This window comes from Falco rusticolus, chromosome 1 (genome assembly GCF_015220075.1).
Source record: "Falco rusticolus isolate bFalRus1 chromosome 1, bFalRus1.pri, whole genome shotgun sequence".
NCBI lineage: Eukaryota > Metazoa > Chordata > Aves > Falconiformes > Falconidae > Falco > Falco rusticolus.
Genome location: NC_051187.1, coordinates 110835574 through 110858934, shown reverse-complemented (window position 1 = coordinate 110858934; position 23361 = coordinate 110835574). Strand labels below are relative to the sequence as shown.

General features: G+C 37.0%; 1 protein-coding gene across 4 annotated transcripts in view; it reads right to left on the bottom strand.

The window, feature by feature from the left end:
* Positions 1-23361, bottom strand: part of LRBA (LPS responsive beige-like anchor protein) — a 411738-nt gene that overhangs the window by 246877 nt on the left and 141500 nt on the right. For all 4 annotated transcript variants that reach the window (XM_037396311.1, XM_037396332.1, XM_037396323.1 and 1 more), the window contains one exon: positions 22034-22142. In XM_037396311.1, coding sequence (XP_037252208.1) covers positions 22034-22142 — 109 coding nt within the window. The remainder of the gene's footprint in view (positions 1-22033; positions 22143-23361) is intronic.

Genomic DNA, 23361 nt, shown 5'->3' with positions numbered 1-23361 from the left:
TTGGGCATTATATTTGTGATTCTTTGGGTGCACATCTTCCAAATACAAGGTGTTTTTCAAGCTAGAAATAATCAAAGTACAACTCCCCTATGCTCTAGTAACAGTAAAGCTCAGCACTTCCGCGTAGGTGGCTCTGTACTCTCAGATTAGTTATTAAGCAAAGAAGCCAGTGATGATTTTTAAAGCCATTTCCCAACACACTGCATCAACCTTGTGACATTCACCTGCTTCAGCACTATCATACAGATTAGTACTGTATTTACCAAAGACCTGCCAGTCCAATGCAACAAATGAATTAGATCCACAACTAACTTCTGGAACTGACCAAGTCACTTATAAGGAGCATCCACGCTGTCCAGCAAATGAGACATACTCATATGATCTAAGGATTCACTACACATACTTAGCGAGGGCCATATTAAGGTTGCAGTCCTCTGATTTTTCCTTTCTGTTGGATACACGGTTTTTTGATCTTTCCATGTTGTCGTTTCTATGCAACTTAAGTTTTTAAAAGGGGAAAAATACCTTTTCATCCGGTGAAAACATATAGGTAAGTCTCAAAGTGGGCCAAACACAAAGATTTCCATCATTTCAACCAAAGCCAAGCAGTGTTTAATTGTTCCCTCACCTGTAACTAGTAGTTAAAGATGTGTAAGCAACTTGTTACTGCCAGAAGAGAAATAAGTATGTGGTTTGAAAGGTACAGTGGAGGCTGCCCTAGGGAACTGTCCCAATTCTACCTTCAATGCTCCTCAGCTTTTCTTTCTGTTCTTCTTTCATGGGCAGGCTCCATCTCCCCTTACCCACCAAAACTTTGCCTTCTGTTCTTGCTGTTAGTACCTTACTCTTGCAATAGCATCGGGACACTTCCTCCCCTCCGTACAGTATGAACGCTAAGTGGAAGTAGGGGAAATAGTTATCACCCACTGCAGTGGCGGTGCTGTCAGCTCAGGAAACATTTGCCAAATAAGTCTTGCTGTGGCTTTCAATCCATTCTTCAAGATCTTGTAAAAATCTTTGTTTGACTAGAGGACAGATGGCACATCTCCAATAAAGCCCAACAAACTAAAGCTCTGAAATGTCTTCAGTTCACTAACTGTGACCACCACCTCTCCAACTGCCTTTTCCACCGAGGCACAGTAAGGATCCCTGCTACCTGTAAGGTAGGTAAGAAAGCAGTGCAGCAGTTTTGGCCCCAGCAGCCAAATGACGACTTCCCCAGGATTCAGATTCCCAGACACCCTACTGCCAGCACAGTTCTTTTACAACTTACAACACCAAGACTTGGCACAGGAGTGACACTTGAACAGATTCAAAGTCACATGCAGTTCAGATGGCACAGATAAACCTTAAATGAAGTCTCCAGGAGCAGGTAACACACACTACTGAGTATTTTTGAACAATGCAACTTACTAATTAAGAAGCCCTTAAAGGTACTACCATAAACAGCAATTTTTCACAAGTTTTGCATCAGAAGAATTCTGAATAATTTTTCATAATGGGGCAAAAGGTACACTACTGGCAGTGGGAAAACAATAATACCTCAAAATATGGAAAAAATTGAAAATCTCAATGAAACAAAAAGATGTAGCATTTTTTAATGTTTTAATTTGGAAACATTTCACCAGCCTTCTTTTCCAAAACAAGAAAAAAAAATATCTAAACCTTAAAGTAATTCAACCTCTGAGAGCACAAAGAATTGAAAAGTGTAGCCACAATGATTCAGATAAGCAGATAAACAAAAAGGTAATTTGGAACCTTATTACAACATATCTTGTCCGACTTTAATCTATACATGTGGCTTCAGCCTCTGACTGTAACAAAGTGAAAGGCATCTGCATGAGTTAAAATTCATTAATTTCTATAGCTCTCAAAGACACAGCTATAAATACCTAAGTATATTAGTATTTAACACATGACTTATGTTAATTGTCTCAACACCTACCTTACAGGAATGTGTATTCCTATATAGGACGCATTTTTATTACTATATAAGAACTCACATTCATATTATAGGTAGAATATAATGCAAAAATAATCAACATATCCTTGCTGATTTTGTTATTTATTGTTTGATATTCCTGCTACATGACACTCACTAAATTTCCTTATGAATTTGTAAAACACATGCAAACCGAATTCATTTCCAGCCAAAATCTCTACATAAACAGTTTCCAAGATTGTATAAAGTTGCAGATTTCCAAAAGACAGAAAGATTAGCCCCTTGAGATATTCCTGTAGCCTGGGGTCTGTGTTTGCATTTCTATTTTCAACATAGTTCCTCTCAAGCACTCTTCAGCTTTCCCCATTTAGCGTCTGATTTGAGAACACAGCTCTGATTTTAATCCAGGAGCTTCAGAATACATCAAAATATAACAACTCATGAACAAACCACATTCATTTGAGATACCAAGATATTTAGGCATAATGGTTTCCTATCTCACCATGACTGGTTGCATGCCAATGACCAGCACATCTCTAATAAGCTTCAGTGCTCTGGATACCGCTGGCTTCAGACCTCAGTGTGCTCAAGATGTCACCTATGATGCCTAATGCAGAGAAAGGGGCAGGGGGGATAGATTTACAGTTTGCCTTTCTATAACTTTGTTCTGTACTCTGATAACAGAATCAAAAGCATGTTTTGAAAGTATTCTACGCTGTATAGCAGTCTAGTACTCATGAGACATTAAGAACAAAGGTAAAAATACCATCCACTCACAGTAAAAATCAATGTATACACAGAGACACATAATGGTAACTAAAGTAGATGTAGGAACAAATCACCTATGTTCTGCACCAGCAACAGAAACAGCTATAAAAGTGTTCTGTGCTGTATTTTGCAAATCTTTTGTGAAACCTCAGCTATGAAACATTTGGACATGAACACAAACACACGACCCAAAAGGTAACCTATCTGCCCTTCACCAAATTCTATCATGCTTGCTCCAAGAACTAATTTAGTGAACTTGATCTCTGACAGTTCAGGACCTTTTCAGCCTCTCACAACAGAGAATTATCACCTTGACTGGCACACATCCTTTGAGCAACACTGCTAAATAGGACAAAGATGTGTGCTGCCAAAGCATTCCTTCACACACACACACACTTTTTGGTTTTGCCATTAAGTCATTGCACCTTCATCTGTACCTGCAGAAACACTTCAATTCATTATTAAGGAAAAGTATTAAGGGCTTTTTTGTTTTTTGTCAGAGGAATTTCAAATGACTATCGGAGAATCTATGAAAAAAGGAGGATTATATGGGATTTTAGTAAAAATTCTATTCAAAAATAACATGTTCAGTGCTGCCAATTCACAAGTTTCTAACTTACACTCCAACATTGCTCTTTACTTTATGGCAAACTAAGATTCTTGAGAGGCTTATTCTTTGGAGGACCAAGTATTTTAAAAGCAGAATATTTTGATTAAGATGATAATGAAATGGCAAAGATTTAAAAAAATTAAAAATCCAGAAGCAAATGGTAAGGATTCTTAAAATATGGTCTTTTATAGTAGTTGTTCTTTAAAATCATTCCTAGCCATTTGTTAAGCGGTCGATTCCGGTTTTAGTTTAAGCTTTGCCGTAACTTAAAACCTCCTATCAGGACTCCTGTAACCAACTATGAAAAGCAAACTAAGCAAACTATTTTAATTTTTCCCACTCCTTTTTTCAGTAGTTCGTTTTGCATCTCATTCCAACTAACACATAAGTTTTTTTTTCCTTTGTGATTGGTCCTCATGCACTTACATAAATCTATTTTGGAATTTCAGAACAGCATGACATAGGTATCAATAGCTGTGGGGTTTAATTAACATTTTGTATTCAGAAAAGTTCTACCATCCTTGAAAGGTTGACATTTGGCTCCAAAAATTGTTGGGGGATGATAAATGAATTTCTTTTCAAAACTGTGTGATTTTATTATCCATAAAAAGGCAGCCTTGGAAATATTCTGACTATTCCAAATGTGACAAGACAACAGTCTCTGCTTTAATTTACAGCAGTCAAAGTTAAAAACACTCATTCATACAACTCTAGATCCTTATACTGAGCAATATTGGAAATATGACTAAAAATACTCCACAACAATTGCTTTAAAATTTATATTTTTCTTGCTCACTTGGTTAAAATGAAAAGACTGCAACGACGCAAGAGTCAGTAGTAGTTGCAATACAGATGCTGCCTTCAGAGAAATTAAGTACTATGCAGCACCAAGTGGTTTCTAGTGGCATCGTCCTTTGTGTTGTCAACATTGGAAAAGGGCAGGGCGGGAGGAGAGAGGATATTCCATAAACTTATTCATTTACACTTACATAAGAACAACATATAAGATAAATTTAATAAGTTTTCTAAATACCAGAACTTGTTAAACATCCTGTTCCAAGGCTCAGATGTTCTTGCAGAGTTTAAAGTTTGGCGTTGTTTCAGTTCAGCATGCAAGGGTTTCCTGTCTGGTTGGGTTTTTTTAAATAGTATGAAGGTGTTTTTATACTACCCCTCAATAACAGCTATCAGCATTTGTTACAAACAACTCATGGACATTGGTGTAATGGTACAAAACAGATTACACAGTCCAACTGCACAAATCCTGCTTAACTAGATTTCACTAATTGACTTTAATTCAGTGTAAAATAATAAATTCAATACTTGGAGCTCATTATGTTTAGAGCACAACAGCCACACAGGATAAAAAAGCAACACAAATTCTGTGGATTTTTAAAGGAAGAATGTGAGATTTGATGTGAATTACAGTTCAGTCATTAACATTATAAATACTGAAAGAAAGTACAGTGACTAATCAAAATCACCAGCCTCCACCAAGCATGCAAAAAAAATGACAGAAACTACTGAAATGACATAAAATATTATATAAAACATATGTGACAGTTATTGGACATACAAAAAAGCCACACAACAACATTTCTGAGACACTTTTAACAACTTCAGTTACACTCTAGCCAATAACCTACTTTTAATATCCCAAATTTCTGAGTAGCTCCAAACAACTGCCATTCAAAAATAACTTGAGAAACATTCCTCCCTCCTCTGCTGCCGACCATATGAAATTGCCTTGCAAAACAGTGTTGGTCCAATGCTAAGGCTGCTGACAACTTCAAGACTATCAACAACTACTTAGAAATGAGATATTTGGGGTTTCTAACAAGCAGTGTAGGAAAAAATAAGCAAAAATATTTCAGAAGTCTGAATATCTGATTGTTTTAATCTGTAAATATTTAACAGATTCAGGACTAATGGCAGCATAATTTAGAGATGTCTATAGGTGGCATAATATCATCCTGGGGCTGAAGGCCAGCATAGAGCCAGCACAGCTGAGGATGACCCTGTTCTGCTGATGGTAGCGGAGAGAGGCTGCCCCAAGATGAGGGCCAACCCCCCACCCTAGCACTGCTCACCACCTTGCTGTAGCCTCCTTGACCCTTTCCAGGCCCCCAGCCATGGGGTAGGTGGGCTTCCCTGCCTCAGGCTGGCCCTGGCTCCATGGCCTACTGGGGGGGGGGGGGGGGGGGGAGGTCTGTGCTGGTCCTGGCCGCCCCCACCCCCCCACGGGCTGCCCTGCTCTTCTCATGGTGGGTGGCAGGTTGGAGATGCATGGTGAGATCCTGCCCAGGAGGCTGTGGTACTGAAGTGGGTACCCAATTTACCCCCACTGAGGGGCACTGCCAGTCGTTGTGGCACCCTGACAATGTATGTTAAGTCTCTGGTCCCACATGACAACAAAATTTGTTCCACAATTGCCATATATTCTCTATAATACAATAACCCATCTAATAACTCGGCATTTAGTTTGCTTTGTCTGCCACCTTCCTTAAATATTTCAAAGCAAGAATTGGCATTGGTGATGAAAGACGGAACCTCAAATTGCTCTAGGGCAACACACAGTTCAGTATAGTCCGAATGACGTTTAAATCTCAAGTTTCCACAAGGACAAGCAGGGAGAAGGATGAAAGGAACATGAAAATCTCAGCATCCTTTCTGTCATAACCTTAGCATTACTACTTGGACCCAGAATTTGTTCCAATAAATTTTTTTACAAAACCCACCAATATCTTGGCACTAGGGCACAAAGGAAAAAGTGTAACGATGACCAAACACTTGCACTGCTCATCATTATAGTCACTATCACCGCCTTCAAAGTTCTACTTCCAGGAGATACCTAAATCTTTTAGGATGGCCAGAAATCTTCAAAGATGCATTTTCTAAAAAAGTAAATTAGTAACAGGGACCTAGAAAAGTGAGCAGGAAAAAGGTGGAAGGGAAGAGGGGTGAGGAGAGCATCAGGAAATTGATCTTCCTTGTGTAAAACAGAACAATGAGGACAATTTGGTTTTCTGAATGCTAAGACATTTTAAGGATTGACTCTGCCACTTCCAGTAGGATTGCAGATTAACAGTGACATCCCGAGATCTCTAAGTCACTTGGCAAGTTCCCTGACACAGTGATCATCTGAAGAGCAACTTAACTGCCTGATAGATCTTCCTTTTTGTGATTTGACCATCTCAAAGGGATTGGCTCAGTTTTCTCCTGTTTAGGTCAAAGAGAAAAATCAGTAGGTAGACTCATTCTGTAAGCATTTCTATAAAAGAATCAGATGAAGCAGGAAGAAAAAGATTCCAAAAAATCTACTACAGTGATTCCCATTTAAAAGCTAATATAGAAAAGTTCAAATGAAAAGCTGGACTGCAAAGCAGTGAGACAGAAGTGGCGATGTGAACGGACCTTTCAGTTTGTGTTAGGAATTCTGCTTAGTGCAGTCTTGTTCTCTTTCCTGGAAAACTGTAGAGGTCGACTTAGAGCAAGAAGCTACCTTTCTATAAGATTAGGAGTGTCACCCTTGGCTGGGGGTGGCTTTACAGTTTTCCACCATTTCCCTCCCTGGATCCCAGACAGACTTCAAGCCCCATCTACAACAAAATAAAGACATTTTTAGCAATTTAATTGTAAAATACTTATTTAAACAATTACTCCTTAATCAACCATTACTCATGGAGGTATTTATTTCAGCACAGTCACTATATTTTGTATTCAGAACAAAGCATTCTCAATGAAAGGCTGAAGCTTTCATTGGAATGAGAAAAATCAATTCAGGATAAACTATTACACTAGGTACAATATTTTGCCCAAGTTCCTCCTCAATAATACTCCAATAAATGAAGGTGAAAAATACTGTATGTGACTAAGAAATATAGGTAACATTGAAAATTTTAACTGTAAATGCCTTCAGGCTCTACTGATGAACTTTTCTAAACATCTCATTATCTTAATGCATATGTTTAACTTCCCACATTGCCCCAAAGTTGATTTTCATAAGTCACCTTCCTGAACATCAAAATATAAACCTGCATGAATCAAACTTTTTCATGCCTAAATGAGAAGACTGCATTAACTACAAGACTACGCGTACTACAATTTGAATGCTAACAAGAGAACGACCAGTGTATCCATAGCTTCCATAATCAAGAAGCCATAAGTTAAGGCAAGTAAAGACTCAAAACTATGGACTAGATTTACAATACAGACTTCTATGGGGTCAGGCATGCTGTCTTTTATGCACATTCAAACCTGTTCTGGGGTTGCAGAAAACTCTAACGTGAAGATACTCAGTCTCCCTTTCTTTTATAAAAGTATTAGTGTGTAAGGGCTTTCATAAATCCTCCAGATAAAAAGTGGACTTTACTTTCCAAAGCTGATAAGGGTCAGAGTTTTAAAAATAAAATAACTACATTCAGCTACAGACAGTAGTTTCATGGGGCAGTAAAGGAAAGCACGTTGCAGGTACACCAACTTGTGTGTGGTATGTTTTCATACAAACAGCTGCAGAACAAGCTGCCTTCACGGAGTCACTTCAAAGTCTTCATTTCTACCATCAGCCATTATGAAAAAAAAATATATAAATTTTACAAGTAACACATATAATAGCATCCTAACACATGTATGCACTAGTCTAACCTGCTAACCAGACCTGCAGAGGTTTCACATGCAATCCAGCTATAGTCAAGTGGGACTGGGCTTTATCCCAAAAACCTGAACTCAGGTCAGTCATAAGCAGTATTTGCAATTCTGGTTCTTTTGCCAGGAAAAGGCAAATGAAAAAACAAACATGCAGAAACAGAACTAGAATATAGGGAAATACTTTACGGTTTTGTAAAATATTCAATTCGTATTACAAACAAGCTACTCACATAAAAACAACAGCTTTGAAAATTAAATTGTATTTGAGAGAATACTCAAGACTACTGCCAAAAGACTGTCAAATACATCTGGGCTATAAATGACAATATGTTGGATCAAAAGTTAACACCCATTTAGCAATCAGATGCATATTTCATCCTTAATGAAGGCCTGAAAAGAAGAGTTCACTTTATTCTGAATGCAGGTATCAAAGGAGATCTCACGAAGCAACATAGGCGCATCATCTAAGGATCTTTTTCACATTAAGAATCCTATTAGAAGGAAAACACTAAAAGGTAATTGAATTTCCCTCAGTTATCTTCATCTCTGTCAGCTCCTGCTACAATAACTTACTCTCCAGAGCAGAGATAACTCAATTCTGTCCAGCAAGCATATGTTATGAATCTCCAAAGCAAACTTGTCTAAATCATTCTGGTCTTCTATCAAGGTTGGCTGTGGATATGAACTCTGACAGAAAGCAAACAAATTTATTTTTATCTTTTCAATAATTCACTTGCCTGTGCCTTGATGGAAGAATCTAAAGACATAAATGTTTCCACTAATTCTGGAATTATAAAGACTGGCTGAAAATGTTTTATCTGGAAGTTAATGCTATTATAAACTGTTTGATTCACCCTTCTGTTTTAGCAGAAACAAAAAAGTGTGTTACAGCAGTTTCAGGGTCCTGTAGCTATACAAAACCTAAAACTATCATCTCTTGCTGTGATTGACATTTTTTTCAGAATGGTTTTGACATTTATATTTTCATTTTCAGTGAAAATGTTAACTTTATAAATAATAACAGAAGTATACTCTTAACTTCTTATTTCATCAAAGCTCTTAAACATCAGTAAGTGCAAATTCTCCACTCATATGAGCAAACTACTTATCTAGACCAACATCAAAAAAGAAAAGCAAAACCTAAAGTAGCCAAAAGACAGGTAAATTACAAGAATCAGAAAAGCTCCTTCCAGAAAGAGGGGAGAGAAAATACTAGATAAGGTTCTGGTCAAACTAACAGTAACAGTACAATTCCCGTCAGTTTGTGATCTTTTCAGGTTGTTCAACACAAGTTAAAAAAAAAAATATCTGAAGAATGACTGAATAATGAAGTGACATAGTTTGTTGCTGATACTATGGTATTCAGAGCTGTATTATCACAAAGCAGCTGTGAGGAACTGGAAGGGGAGCTTGGAAGACCAAGTCATTGCAGTAATAAAAACAGCACAGGAACATCAGTGTAGATAGAAGAAAGGTAGGAAAGAATCTAATTTTACATACAAAATTATGGACTCTGGATTCACTTTTATTTTCACTCCTTTTTGCCATAATGAGATGGTATTATCAATGACAGATAGTTCTATGAAACCATTGGCTTTGTACTGGATATTCAACAAGCACGCAGGAATCAAGTAAAGAATTAGGAACCACTGGGAAAAGAACAACACAGAAAACATTGTCTATTAATAAATTCCTGGTGTGTACCCACCTGGAATGCTAGGTGCAGTTTTGGGAGCTTCATCAGGAAATATGAAAGAACTGAGAAGCATTTTGCAATGATTCAAAATTCATATCACTGATACAGAAGGAATAATGATGTAACAGTAGGATTTTTCAAGGGCTGGGGCAGGGTGGGGTGCAGGGAGAGACAACTCAGGAGGGATAACAGCATTCTGTAAAATCATGTGGTATGAAGGACCCTTTCCAGGTGAGTTGGCACAAATGCGTTCTATAGATTCTTACAACATTAGATGAAGTGAAACAGGCCAAAGAGATGGGGAATGCATGCTGTGAAGGTCGTGTGTGATAGTTTCCCAAGAGCTGGTAAACTCTAGGGATTGGCAGTCTTGTTGAACCTACAAAACATGATCAATCCAGAATACTACGTCTGCTGAATCTATACACCACCGCAAGCACATGCCAGTACCAGCACCAGCTTCTATGACTCAGTCAACATCCAAGACAGCGACGGCTACCCTACACAAAGAATTGTATATGTATCCCCATGCAGCAAGGACCTTCTGCAGGACTTTCTGAAGCTACTGGAATAAACTCTTCATGACACTGGAGTGTACAGCTGGAGTCAGGCTCCTAACCGTAAGCATGTGATGGCATTGTGTGTAGTTATCAGCTATTAACAGTAACAGCTTTATTCTATTAATTAAAACAGTATAATGAACAGAAGGTGTTCTAAGAAATACTGGCTGTGATCTGCACCTCCCCTGCAACCTGACTCGCTACCAGGGAAAAGGCATTTTGCAATACAACAATGAAACCAAGATGCCAGTACACTTTGCAGTTAACTCAGTGCAACTCTTGGCAAAAGTCTATGTGGATTCAGAGTTTTACTGGGCAAGTGGGGGAATAATCCCTGAAGAGGTACTGGGCACATGGCTGTCATTTCTGGCGAGCAAGAATCAGAAGTCACTTCAAATTGCAGAAGAGTGGGAGTGTATTCTGGAAAAATGTTTCTATGTTCACCCTTGTAATAAGCTCTTCCTTAAGTATTCACAGTTTGAGGTAGGATACTAGGATTGATAACAGACTTCTCAATGTGATTAGTCTTGTTCATCCATGTTGCAGTAGGAATCAATCTTCTAACAACAGAAGCAGGGTGTAACTACTAGGATGATCTAAAGTATGCAGATACCGCCTTAGAAGAAAAAAGCCTAGAAGACTATAACTTAGCCGAGCAAAATGACGTAATACGGGATAAATAATAGATTAAAAAAGTTAAAATAAATGAATTAAAAAAACTAAAGAAAAAAGACCATTGAAGCTAAAAGATAATGACCACAAAATAACAAAATGTTTGCTGAATACAAGTAAAAATAAATTAGAAAAAGTTTACAACTGAGCAGAATATTTAAGTCCAACTTGCCATTTGGAATAGTGAGAAAAAATACCTTCAGGTATTCAGACCCTGAAGATCTTTTGTGACCTTCTTAGAACCAATAACAGAATTATTTCAATATAATGTCTTATTTAGATCAAACCAACTTAAAAAAAGCACGCAGTAGAGACGTGTACTCTCACCAGTGGTTTTTCTTCAAAGCTAAACAACTCCTTAAAAAGGTACATAAATAATCCAAGTTATCTTAGAACAAGAATTTTAGGGGAAAATCTCCAATCAAGCACAGTAGGATCTTTGCTTTGTTAATGCCAGAAATTTACACTCTGTGTACACTATATTACTTCAGTCAAGAGTATTTTAAAATCACTACCTGGCATAAGCTACCATAAAAGTCTGTACATGAATAATAAACAAGGTAAACACTACTGATTTATTTTTCATGAATAGGTGAGAACAACATTTCTGATAGGAACATCTAAGTTGAAGCAAGAAAATCCTTAGTGAGCTAGTTTAGTTTTCATACTATGAACATAAAAAGATACAGCAAACATGGAAAATGTTTTTATGGACAACACAAAAACTGTATAAGAAGATACAATATCAGGGGTTCAAAGGAAACATATTCCATCCATGAAAAGGCTTTTTAAAAGACAAAAACACTGGAATGATTAAGGTGCAGAGGAAGAAGGCTGTAAGAAAATGGCATTCTTCAAGAAATCTGTTCAAAGAAGGGAAACAGAAAAATATGTTAACCATGGCATGTAAGTTTTAAAAACAGAACGAAGCAGGCCAAAAGAGTTTGATGTACACTTATATAAAAGGCATAAAAGGCAGTAATAAATTATTTTCAAACAAATTAGGAGCAGTAGGCCCGTTAAGGTATCTCTGTAGAGCTAATAGAAGATCAAAGGATAAAAAGAGCTCTTGGAACACAAGACCACCACAGAGAAGTGCTAGCAGAGAAGTTATAAAAGAAAACTGACAAGTGACCAACTGCTAGGACCAGACGATATTCACTCAGGTGATCTAGAAGAACTCAGGGATAAACGCAGCTGAGCCATTAGCTACAGCGTTCTTGCTCAAACTGCCTCAGTGCCAGCAGAATGAAGTATGCCAAATAGACTCTGGAAGACATGGCAAAAGTCTGAAATTTATAAAAGGCAAATTAGTAGCTGTGTTTAAAGCAAAAAGCAAACCGTGGAACAAACACACTGGCAAAACTCATCACTGCTTTTGTAAAGGGAAGTCATGCTTCATTACATTTCTTTCAACAAGCCACTGGAGACACAGACAAGAAATAAAGCTCGCTAATAGAATGCCAAAAAAATATTTAAAGAAAGGCAGGGTGTGGTAGGGCATATGGAAACATCTTTATGTTGATAAAAATTGATTAAAACAAAGGAAATGGGTTTTAAAAAAAAGAATAGTCTTCAAAGTGGAGGGAAATCACCAATTCGGTGGTGATTCCAACACTGTGTTTAGAAATGGCAGAGTGTGGAAAAGGCATCAAGTTTTGCTAATAGCTCTAAATAATTCCAGGTAGTAACAACAGCAATCAAACATGGAAAAATGCTAATGCAGTGACTAGGAGATAAAACAACAGGTGAAATTCATATAGGGAGCTGCAAATCTTTGTCCAAATTGTCATCCCCGCCACCTGAGTAGACCCAAGGAAGCATCCCTATGTAACTGTGCTGTTCTTACACTTGTCCCTAGGCATGTACTTTAGTAGAAACACAGTGCTGAGTTTGACGGACTTTTGGTCTAACTCAGTATAGATACTCTTGAGTCTCAGCAAACTATTCATCTGTGAAACAGTAGAACAACATTATTAACATTAACGCATAAAAAAAAGCATGGAATTTCAAAGTGGATTGTGTTAACCTCCTAAATGATTTTGGATACTCTAAAGAAAGTTCAAGTTATTCAAGTTTAGTGCCAGATTGTTTCATATTGCAGAAAATTAGCAGAACCTCTGGCTCTGTAATACCCCAATAACTAAGAGATCTTCATCTGATTAGTTGAGCAATTCTGATCCCAAGTCAGTATTCACAAAGAATTATCTGTGATAAATGGAACTTACCTATAGAAATACTGCACATATTAATATAAGACCAGACATCAGTACTTCTGTACTAGTTTTCTGAACACATGATCACTTCGAAGTAACTCAGTAAGCCGCTGCTGTGGAAGAGATAATCCACAGCATAGACTATTATATTTTACTCACTTCTTACTGTGTATGTTTTTACTTTAAGAGTTATTTTTTCAAAGAAGTTAAGTAACAAGTGTGATGCTTAGAATTTGTAATTAAAAAGAAAAAACAGAAACCAATTCTAATAAAGCGCCATTTGGACATTACCTTATTTACACTGATTAAGCTTGCAAGCATGCAGTAATTATTCTGGATTTTGTGTGTTACTTAGCTAGCTAGCGAGCTAAACGATTTTAAAGAAACAAACAAAAAAGCCAAAAAAACCCCCACCGAACAACACCCTATAAGCCTTATGATTATGAATTTCACAAAAAAAAAAAGATAAGGTCCACTGCCACAGCAGTTCAAAAAGAAATGTTTCTTCCCAGGCTACCAGAAGATGGATCTCTGCAGAAGCATACAAAGACACGCTCCCTTCTTCTTATTACCCTATTTTCTTCATGCCTATGCTCTTTCAATTCAGTCATTAAAGTAGCCAGGCAAAATTACAGGAATTGAGTCTTAGGTTCCTTCTGGCAGAGGTGTGTTTTTTGTTTTGGTTTTTTGGTTTGGGTTTGTTGTTTTGGGTGGGTTTTTTTAGGTTTCCAGGGTCTACAAATACTAGAACAACAAGAATTCCAGAGAATGTTCTGCTAAGACTTCCAGAGCCACGGAGAGTAGATTAATTAAGATAATTGATAACTCTCTAATGAAAATAATCAGCTGTAACAGCACTTACAAGAGGGGGTAAAAAGTTTTTAGAACAAGGGAAAGTTTATCATTCACAGGAAGTGATAAATAAGTAATGTGTTAATTATATAAAAGGAGAGAAAAAAGGCCATAAAAAGTTAAAACCTCATATAGCTAATATTGTAAAATGCTGTGCAGAAAAGACTCATATCCTCATGAGATTCCTCAGTTTTTTTCAAATTACACTTTGTTTGTAAATGAAACAGCACAGATTACAAGAGGTGAGTCTCAACAACATTCTGCCACTCATCAATTGTAAAGCAATAAACTTCATTAGCATCAGAGAAACGAGAGTAATTTTTATATTAAATAACCAGTTATGAATCTATTTCATTTCCATAATTAATACGATTTGAAAAGCCCAATAATACACTGATACTTACTAATTTAATTCTTCACATAGTTTGTCTCATGATTTGCCAAAAATACTACCCAAAAATGGTAATGAAGATAGCATCACTTCTTGTTTCATTAGAAAAGTCTATATGAGCAGTTGTAAAATAAATTTTCTTTCCAGCTGCTTCAGAAACAGTATTATTGTATCTTTTTATAGTATAGCTTTTAGACATATTTCTGTAATGCATTCTGATTTAAAATTGAGATATAACAAAAGAGATGTCACAGCATTCCAGTGCAAGTTTGCATTCCTTCTCCTCCCACTGTTTATTAAAGCATAGTGAAAGCGAAAACACAATTTTTCACTCCTCCTTTCATAATCAGGCAATAGTTTACCCCAACACTTTCCAGAGCACAGGGAAAATGTTATAATGTTCAAACAGAAAATTAAGTTGTCATTTCAGTATCCTTTGACTCACATGAGACAACGAATCTTAAAAATTGCCACCTCAGGAATATGAGAAATTTAATTTTCCAGTTTGGGGCTTGTCAACGTATTGCAGTAGAACAAAACTGGTCAGTCCTCCAATGGAAAAAAAAATATTCTTCCATGCTCAGCACTCTGTTGAAGAGTTTATAATATGAAAAAAAAAAGTGTTTAGAAATTAAAAGTCAAAATTTTTCTTCCTTCTACCAACAGATGGTGCTAAGATGCCTAACCTGCCCAATGCAAAGGGCAGCATTTGTTTAAAAATCTAAACTTGAGAGAGAGTTAAGTCCATTCATAATGAAATGTGTAAAGCCTTATTACCCTATTTCTATAAGGGTATAACTAACTACCCTTGTGCTTCCACATACAATCTTTTGAACTATAACTTTTGGTTGTGTTACTACAGGACACCTACAACTCACACTACCCATTATCTTTGTATGTTCTGTAAAGATTCATTGCTTATAACTCACACCACTAGACAGAACACCCATGGAAATTATTGCAAAATCTTTTGTTCTAATAAATGAGTTCATTACCATTGTGTGGAATGACCTTCATGTAGAAGGATGTTGTAAGAACGTCAGAAAGATTTTTTTGATGCACCAGTTCTGTAACAAAGCAGCTTTTGCTAAAAACATTGGAAAATTACATGAAGAATAGGGACTCAGTCAAGGGTTAAAACTTTCCTTCCCACAGTAACCGTTTGTTACACACAGAAGTAACAATCATCTACAGAAACTACAAAGACACCAAATACCATTTCATAATTGCTTCAAGGGCTCTCAAACATTCTCTTTGACTCATGGGTATTCTGCCAAAATTGATTTGCAGTACTTTTTAGTTACTTCCTCTGATAGAATAACATCTTCTAATATTTAATGCTTAGTACACCAGAGGGGAAAAGGTGCAGAATACACAAGATTATCAATCAACAGAACAACAGAACCACTGAATTTTGTCTTCTGCCAAGGAAACAAAAAGCAAATAGCTACAGTCAAGCCACTATTGGAACGCTTGCCTAGCCTTGCATCTTATCTCTGTCAAGGCAATACTTCTATTAACATTAACGTTCATTTCTCAGCATGAGCCATGAAGTAAAACATTCAGTTTATTACACATAGCCTGTAAATTGATACTGAATAAGAATTAAAACTGTGAGGAAGTCCAACTCTTCTGCATGAAAAAACATAACTGAACAAAAAAGGACAACAGATTTTATAGCAGCTGGAAATGCTAGATTTAATTATTGGAGAGAAATCATGCAGAGAAGTTAGCTGCCTAGCATGATTTATAACAAATGCAAAGGGAAAGTCATGTGAAATACTCAGTTAATCAACAGAAACGGCCAATTACAAGAATGCCAGCACTTTGTATTTCTATGAATGATGAGAATTTGAAAAAAATAAGATCAAAAATTCAAGGGAATCACACCATAGAAACTTAAAAAAAAAAGACACATTTTGAAAAGGTAGGTTGGTTTATGAATTACAGCAATATTTAAATCTTCCTGAAAAAATTACCAAAGCGTATGTTTTCCTCACAAACTCAGAATGAAGAATCCTTGTCCATCCATTCTAGAAAGTTTTTTGAAAATTACTGTGTTGCACTGGCCATTGCCCATTGCTCCTCTGCACACGCTCATAGTATGCAACATTATGAATGGTTCTGTATTTTAACTTTTCCCCCCATTTTCTTATTGTTTCACGTGAATCTTCAGGCAAAATACCCCCCATGCTGCTGGAAGAATATTCATCAGAAATACTTTACACAAGCACTGAGATATGGTATCACAGATTTTGGTCAAAATCCAGTAATGCCATGCGAGAGCAAACTATACCTTCACTGGAAAGATGAAACACTCTGATGCTTGAACAGTCCGGGCCTAAAACACTTGCAGATTTACATATTTAGAATTCTATAAATATGTATATTCACACACAAATACGTGAAGAGATTTATATAAGACATGCGACATATCCAAGGGAATGGGCACTCCTGTCATAAATTATAAAATAAAGTCAATTAGAATACAAAATTCCCTCCCCCTCCTCGCACCAGATCCAATTATTCTCGTAGGCCCAACTCCGCAGCAGCCTGCTGACAATCTGAGACACAGTGTGAATCACCACATTTTTCAAGGTCATTTCTAGAAAGTAGTCTAGGTGCAAGCATGAAACTGGTTGTTGGAATTCAGACTTAAAGGGTTCCTCTTCAGGATTTTCAGCTCTACCTAACACTCAGGTTGAAATTCTGAAAAATGCCTAAGAGACCTGTGCATATAAATCCCAGGAACACTGGGCAAAATTTAAGGTTGTAAGTTTTTTAATTGTTGTGATTTAACAATAAGTTATATTAGGAATGCTCAAATTTCTGCACGCACAGTAAAAATGTGTGCTTCACTGCCACCTTACTAGAGACATAAGTGGAGTATCGCTTCATCAGGCTTCTTTGAGGCTTAATCACATTGTAAAATGAGTAAGTATGTCTTGGGTCTCCCTATGACCTCCCTGTAAGTCTACATTCATAGATGTAACTGCTTATAGAGGTAGCACTGAACACAGAAGTGAAGGAAGGATCAGAAAAAAAACCCCAAGAAATGAAAAGGTTGACCTTTGTACTCAGCCACAGGAAAACCTCTCACAACCAATCCTTCACCTCCAAAGCAATTTCTTTCTGTCTTTTTTATACCACCAACTTAAAAGAAAGACAGCATGACTAGTTTGCTCATAATTTGTTGTTACTTATGTTATCTCCTATTTTCAAAAAAAAGAAGTGGCCAGGCACCAAAGAGGAAGACTTTTTTTGTCTTTGTCCAGGCTGCTGAGTTGTAAGGTAGAGCTCTCTAGAGAGGGTGGGAGATTGCATCTTCCATGATGGAAGCTGAGCACCTCCATTTTGAAGAAGCTTCTGGAGTGCGGGTATGCAGAGGCAAGGGAGGGGCCTCTGCAACACAAATGGAGACAGAGACTCCCAACAAAAAGGAAGACATGGAAAAATAGCCAAGCCAAGATGACAGTTGCCCTTCTTGCCACCAGACAGAAGAAGTGGATGTGCAGATTTTGATGCTGTTCAAGGCACTTTATTTGAAGTTTCTGAAAAAGAGAGAATTAAATTTCTGAAAGAGAATTGCCTTGAGAAGACATAGGAAGAAGAGGAAAGATTTCTTTTCAAATCCTTTTAATTTAAATCTGTCTCAACCAGGCACTCAGTTTCCTGCATATCTACAATTACAGCACAAACTGGAACGGTATGCAAAAAAACCCACCCTTGCTTTAAAGACACTTCCTATGCTTTTGGCCATCTTACTTTGTGGAAGGAGTATAGGCACTTTCGATGTTCTGACCAATGCAGGGTCCCAACAAATGGCGACATGGCAAAGAAAGGCCCAAGCAGACCTTACACAGCAAAGTGAACACGTCACATTTGCTGTTCTTCTCTGTCTCCTCCTGGCTGTGAAAGAATTGATAGGTAGGAACTTCTCATCCCATTTCTGGAAAGAAACATCTATCCTATACTTCCAATAAGTTAAGAACCAAACAGAAGTGCTACCTCCCCTTCTAGACCCTGTGAAACTTTAAACGTCATATGACAAGTACGTTCTTCCATCACATTTCCCAAGCGCACAGCAGTGCCCTTCCTTAGTATTATCCACTTTCCTTGGAGATTTTTCCCTCCTTTTACAATGACCATCCCTACCCCATTTATAACCAAATACTACACAATAACTTACCTACAGAACTTTGTTACGAAGCTCGTCTAAATTTCCCATTGCTTTCTCCTGCCTCTATGTACCCCAAATATCAGACTTCAGTTTTAAATAAGGACAAGGTACATTGCCTTTTCTTTTAAAATTGTCCTTGTTTAAAAAAAAAAAAAAAAAAGGAAAGAATAGAAAGAAAATGTTCTATAGAAAATTTTGTAAGACCAGATTTCTCTATATCACTGTAGTGCAAACCTGTCCAAAACTGACACAAATACTGCAAGGCTCATCTTCATCATGACTTTTAAAAATGGGAGAATTAAAACTAGGTCAGTAAACATACTATAGATCTTGAACAAGAAATCTGGGAGTTGGATTTTTGCTGACTCAATGTTATCATGGAATATTTAACGTGTGATCTGAAATATCAGAAATGCAAGTCGGAATAAAAATGGCTAACAGTTATTGCCACATTTCTTATCTGTCTCTGGATCTTTACCCTTTGCTCAACCAGCCTCATCTCCTTTTTCCCCATAGCTCAGGTGGCAAAGCTTGCTTCTCATCTGAACCATGCATGCTCATCCCAACTATTAAAAAAAAAAAAAAAAGTTGCAGCTTTGCAACTAGTAGTTACCACCATCACAAATTGTTTTTAAATGGGATCAAAACCATATTTGCATATACCATTCTTCAGGGTTAAATGTTATAAGATTCTACTATTTTCAAATAAATTGTTTCATATTTTTCTTACACACAAGATCTGATCACTGTCTTCAGATACTGCAGCAGGGAAATTCCTCATCTTAGGACATTATTGATGCAAAATATTTACATCAAATTTTAAAAGAAATTGGAAAAATTCACAGCAGAAAACCCACAATAGTATTTATTAAAGACATGACCTCTGGTTAGGGAAGTCTCTGAGCTGCAGTTCTCTAAGACAAGACAGATTTTATAAAAGTATAGCCTATCTGGTTCCTTGTACGATTGCTCTTTTCTGGACGTATGCTACGGCAGATGGGATACTGCATTCAATGGACTGACCAAGCAGAATCTCTCTCCTGACTGCAAGAATACCATCTTCATTTCAAAGAATTTCTCAAGAACAGATGGAATACAAAGCAGTAAAACAAGGGAATGGGTGCACTCAGGTGACCAAACCACACAAGTCAGGCTAGCCAAAACAATCTTTAGCTTAGGGCTCATCAACTGCTACTCTGCTTCCTTACAGGTCCTCAGGTTGGAAAAATGAACCAGAAAGATCAAATGCTGTATCAATTGTTTTGAAAGTAATTTTTCTCTTATTGGTGAGTCCTTGCAGTCATATGCCCATAAGTGTGTCACGACATGAGTGTAAGGACAAAAGCACAAGCTTCGTCATCAACACCCTTTCATACAATGGAAATATACCTACCAATTCAATACACAGCATGTCAGCAGCTCAACACAGCACAGATCCATTCCCATGAAGTGATGGAATGGCTCCTGTCTAGTCAAGAGACAGATCCGTTTCTGGGCATGACAGAAGAATGGCAAGTTTTCTATAGCCTGCAGCACCACTTCAAAAGGCTACAAAGAATACCACGGCTAAAAAGTACCAATGTGTTAAGACAAGTCAAGTGCACCCGACAGGATGCATGAAAGGCAGTCCATACCAGGGACGGATGGAACACAGTATACAGGAATTCTGACTGTTGGCATGATACCTGCAGATTCAAGTGGATGTGACTAATGGTTCCCTCCTTCACAAAAGAAACACTGAAGTCTGCCACAGACATCAGTAATGCTAGCTTCATGAGACACTAGTTTTGTTATTTAAGAATTTTGTAGAATCCAATAGTTGTATATCCTCAATACACACACCTGTGGAAGTGATGCTAGATTTTTTTTTCCAACATAGTAACAAAACTAAACTTGATAAACAGACTGCTGCTATTTTAGTACACTAGTTTCTGTTTAAGTTCAACCTGATGAGTTAGAACTCTTAAGCCATCATACTGAGATAGCACAGATTCAAAACAGCATTAGCTTAAAAAAGTACAGCCAACTCTTATCCTAAAGAGTTGCCACAGCAAAACTCAAAGCTATATTAAAAATGTAAGTTGATGCTCAGTGTAAATTTCTTCCAGACATCACAAAAGGTGTCTTGAGACTGAAATAAGGCCAGCAGTGAAATTGCCACTAAACAACTGTATTCATTGACAACCCATATTTACATGACAGGACCCTTTACTTCACACCGATTTCCCACATAGGTGCACACCTTGGCAAATAGTTTGCATCTGAAGAAAAAAAGTAGGCTGTTCATCTAATCAATAATGCCATGTCATGCATGGAGCTTCTGCATAAATCCAGAGGAAAAGATGTCAAGCATGTCCCACTCCAATGGTTATCAGGCAATGAAGTAAAAAGATGCACTTTTCATCTCCACAGGACTGTCGCCAAACCCTTAATGTAATAAATGAAACATGCCTGCTATTTCACCATTGCAAAGTGGTACTGTAGATATCTTACAACATCTCTGTTTCCAGGAGGGGGTAACTAGCTCTAGATGAAGTGCAGATATGTTATTAAACAACGCACAGCTTGAAACCTGGGGCCAACACAGATGACCTTTAGAACATAAGCACTGTCTAAGACAAATATGCTTTCATCTTTGGGGAGTATTTTTTCAAGTAAAGATTTAAGAGAAAAACAGTTTAGAAATACGTTAAGCACAAACGTGCCTTCAATCTCTTAATGCTTCATTTTAAAAACATAACCACAAGTAGTATCACATGTCAGAAGAAAAACTAAGTACTCTTTAAGCAGAATATTAGTGAATTTAGTGATATTTAGTTTCATTTTCATTTAAACAACCCAATAATTAAAGCACAGAAAGGATACGTGACATGACTGAGATCTAGAACTGGAAGTATGATTAAAGTGATTCAGAAAAAAGTCTTGTATTTTTATTTACAAGTCTATAAAAACAGAGACCATTATTCCACTTTAGAATTTAGAATCCGTTAAGTGGCATGAAAATATGAAAACATAACAAAACCATAGAAGCACATAAAATGTAAGGAAAATGGTTTTAGAGATAAATTAAGTGAAACAGCAAAGAAAAAAGTAATTTCTCATCTTGCACTTAACAGGCTGTTATCATTTATCTTCAGTAAGGTGGGGTTTTTTAGAGTTATATCTTGACTGTGATGTTAAGCAGCTTTAACACATACAAGGACGTTTGCTTCATGGAAAAGAGCAGCATTGCTATGATAAAATTCCTTCCCCAACAAACTATGGTTTGCAGATCCTGGCAAGTTCTGAGCTGTTCTGCACAGCCTGTTTTTCCATCAAAGTTAGTGGCAAACTATCAAAACACCCTACAACTGCAAAGCACTTTTCAGGATGGAACCTTCTGTGCCTGAAAAGCCTGTATCACACATTGGAATCCTCAAACACAGTGGGCTCGTTATGTTTTAGTGTTCTGGGTTGGAGTTTTTTGTTGGTTTGGTTTTAAAAACATTCCATTTCTTACCTCAAATTCAGCATGGCGGTTAATATCTTCTGCTCTCTGTCTGCTCAAGATAAATTCTGCTTCATTAGCCACTCTTACCAAGTGGTCCTTCATGGTTTGACTCAGCAACCTGAAGACAGAGAATATTTAAGAATTGCCTCGAGAGAATGAAATCCTAAAATAAAAATCTGTAAATACAGTATATGTGCAAATATTTTGAGCTCTATTCCATAACTGACTTTATTGTGTTAAGAAAATGGTATAAATAAGGTTGAAGAGTGATTTTCTGGCAAGTAGTAAAATTGTAGTTCAATAGTAAACCAAACTAAGTATTAAACAAAACGTAAACACTCTAGACAGTCATTTGTTTTATCTGAAATGTAGACATGTAAGAAAATCTTTCACATACACACAATACAATATAAAGAAAAGTAAGCAGTTTATATATATAAACACCCACAGTGAAAGCCCTAATGTAACTGATGTAATGTCTAAATAAAAAAAATTGTGAATTGCACTGCAAGATAGTTTTTTCTCCAAATGTAAAAGTGGAATTTTATGGTAAGTATACATTTAAGTAATATTTTCAGGATTATAAAACATCCTCAGTCTCAAAAATGAAATGCTAAGATATACACTGTTCCAGGTTATGTACAGAATAAAGCTGTAATTCAATCTGAGATTTCCGAGGCCTTCGTAAACCCTAAGTTTATGAATGGCAGCAGAGCCGACAGATTGAATTACAACCCAATTATTCTGTGAGTTCACATATTGTTACTAAAAACATTTCCTTTTTAATTAGTTACACTGGGATTCATAAAATTAAAACTGGCTATACAGCAGCAACACCGTTTTAGAAGGTGCAGTTTCCACAGGATCACTCAAAGACACCAGATAAATCCACTACAGGGTCTACCGATTAGTTTTTCAAAATATCTGTTATTAAAGCTTTTTCTTTTCTTTTTTTTTTAAAAAAAAGGTTTTCAGTTGCTAACGTAGAAAAGAGTAGCAGAATATAAACCCGCTTGCTTGCCTTTCACATATAAGCTAAAATACATTTCAACAAGTTCTGAGTCTACTGAGAGCCTTTCTTTAAAACCACAGGATCTATTACGCAGGATGCCTTCTAATGTATACAATGTCCATTTTATCCTCTAGAACTTAATTTATCTGCACTAAGGCTCCACCTGTCTCTATCTGTATGTTTCATAGTATGGCATCAATGCTCTGCTATGTCTTTTCCTATCCTATTCACACAATTGCAGTAGACTTGCGACTTCCAACGAGAAGAAATCCAGAGGCAGAACACCACCTGAAGCTCTTTGTTCCTTGCCTGTCTCACTGCCAGG